Source organism: Oryzias melastigma, unplaced genomic scaffold, assembly GCF_002922805.2.
Source record: "Oryzias melastigma strain HK-1 unplaced genomic scaffold, ASM292280v2 sc02193, whole genome shotgun sequence".
NCBI classification, from domain to species: domain Eukaryota; kingdom Metazoa; phylum Chordata; class Actinopteri; order Beloniformes; family Adrianichthyidae; genus Oryzias; species Oryzias melastigma.
The window spans coordinates 1-1,341 of record NW_023418770.1 but is presented as its reverse complement, the minus strand read 5'-3'; the positions used below and the strand labels follow the sequence as shown (position 1 = coordinate 1,341).

Sequence of the window (1,341 nt, the reverse complement as noted above, 5' to 3'; positions counted from 1 at the left end):
TTTGCAAACTTGAGGTTTCATTTTAGCGGTCAGCACTTTAAAAAAGTAGTGGATGTATTTTCAACATGTGACTGAAGGAGTCAGATGTGGAGGGGAGAATCTAGTGGTTTGTCAAAATAAAACTTCTTTCAGAATTAGATTATGAATAAAATGGGAAACAAATGTAGGCGGTGGTTAGAGGATGCATCCTCCTCATCAACCATCGTCCACCTGGTTTGACATGAGCAGCTTCTCCAGATGATTAAATTAAGATACTGTCCTGATGTCTGACCAGGAGCCACAAACACTTACTTTCCGTTCTTTTCCAGTTCTCCGTACATCCACCCGTCTCTTTCATTGGGGATGAGCAGGGTAATGATTTCGCCCTCGTCGAAGCTGATGAGCGTGCTGTTGTTCCCCGCTGTGTGGGGGAAGATGGTGCGCACGCGAGGCCTCTTCACCATGTTGTTCAGCCCTGTGGCCACAGACACAGACCTGCCCAGACCGTTATCCTCGCTGTTCGCATGGTCTGAGGAGGAAACAGAGAGAAGTATGTCCTTTCTATTATTTCTGATTCAACAACAGCATTATTATTCCAATTTATGGTAGTCTTTTTAAAATAATTGAGTTGTCGGGGGCTATGCAGATAAAAACAGAAGCAGATGTGAAGATTTTAATAAAGAATAATTGATCAAATGTTCCTCCTGAGATACATTTAAAGCCTAAAAACAGTAACTTACTGATGATTCATGTAGCTTTTGTTCACAGAACTTTAATTTAAACACCTGTCTGAATATTGTGACACGTTTCACTATTTCATCTGAGAATAAAAGGATACAAGTCGAGCTGAACCAGTAAAAAGATGATGCTGTGCAGTCAAAAAGAGTGAGGATGGAGAGCATAGATTGGACACAAAAAGCACTATTTTGGAGAGAGATAAAGCTCACCTGCATTGCTGTTGGCAGAGGTGGTGATGCTGTTGGTGTTGTCCTGGGTGAACATGTTAGCCAAAGGGCTGGTGTGAGCCTTCTGAGCTGGAGCTGGAGGATGGATGTTCTGTCAAAGCATAAACACTGGGTTTACTTCAAGTTTACCTTTTTTAATTCACTAGAACAAGGAATGTTTTCCATGACACACGCAGTAGAATATGCAGAAGTGTCCGAAGTTCTAATATTAGAGTGTTTTCTGTGCTTCGTACCACGCTGTGTCGTGACGGCGAGGGCGACGGCATGGGTGTGATGGACACTGGCACGCGCAGCCCCTCAATCATAGCCAGCACGCTCTCGGGAATGTTGGTGGCATCCTTGCACTGGTCCTGCCAGCTGCTCAGCTTCTCGCTCAGTATGTCTCTGGCCTTATCAG

At 44.1% G+C, this 1,341-nt stretch overlaps 1 protein-coding gene across 1 annotated transcript; it reads right to left on the bottom strand.

Moving 5' to 3' along the window:
- Positions 1-272: 272 nt before the first annotated feature.
- Positions 273-1,339, bottom strand: LOC112138793 (brain-specific angiogenesis inhibitor 1-associated protein 2-like protein 1; the record flags this gene model as incomplete). Its single annotated transcript, XM_036211292.1, is given in 3 exon segments — positions 273-508; positions 927-1,035; positions 1,178-1,339. Coding segments are annotated over 3 exon segments (492 nt in total), but the record flags the coding sequence as incomplete, so codon positions are not given.
- Between the last annotated feature and the right edge of the window lie 2 nt (positions 1,340-1,341).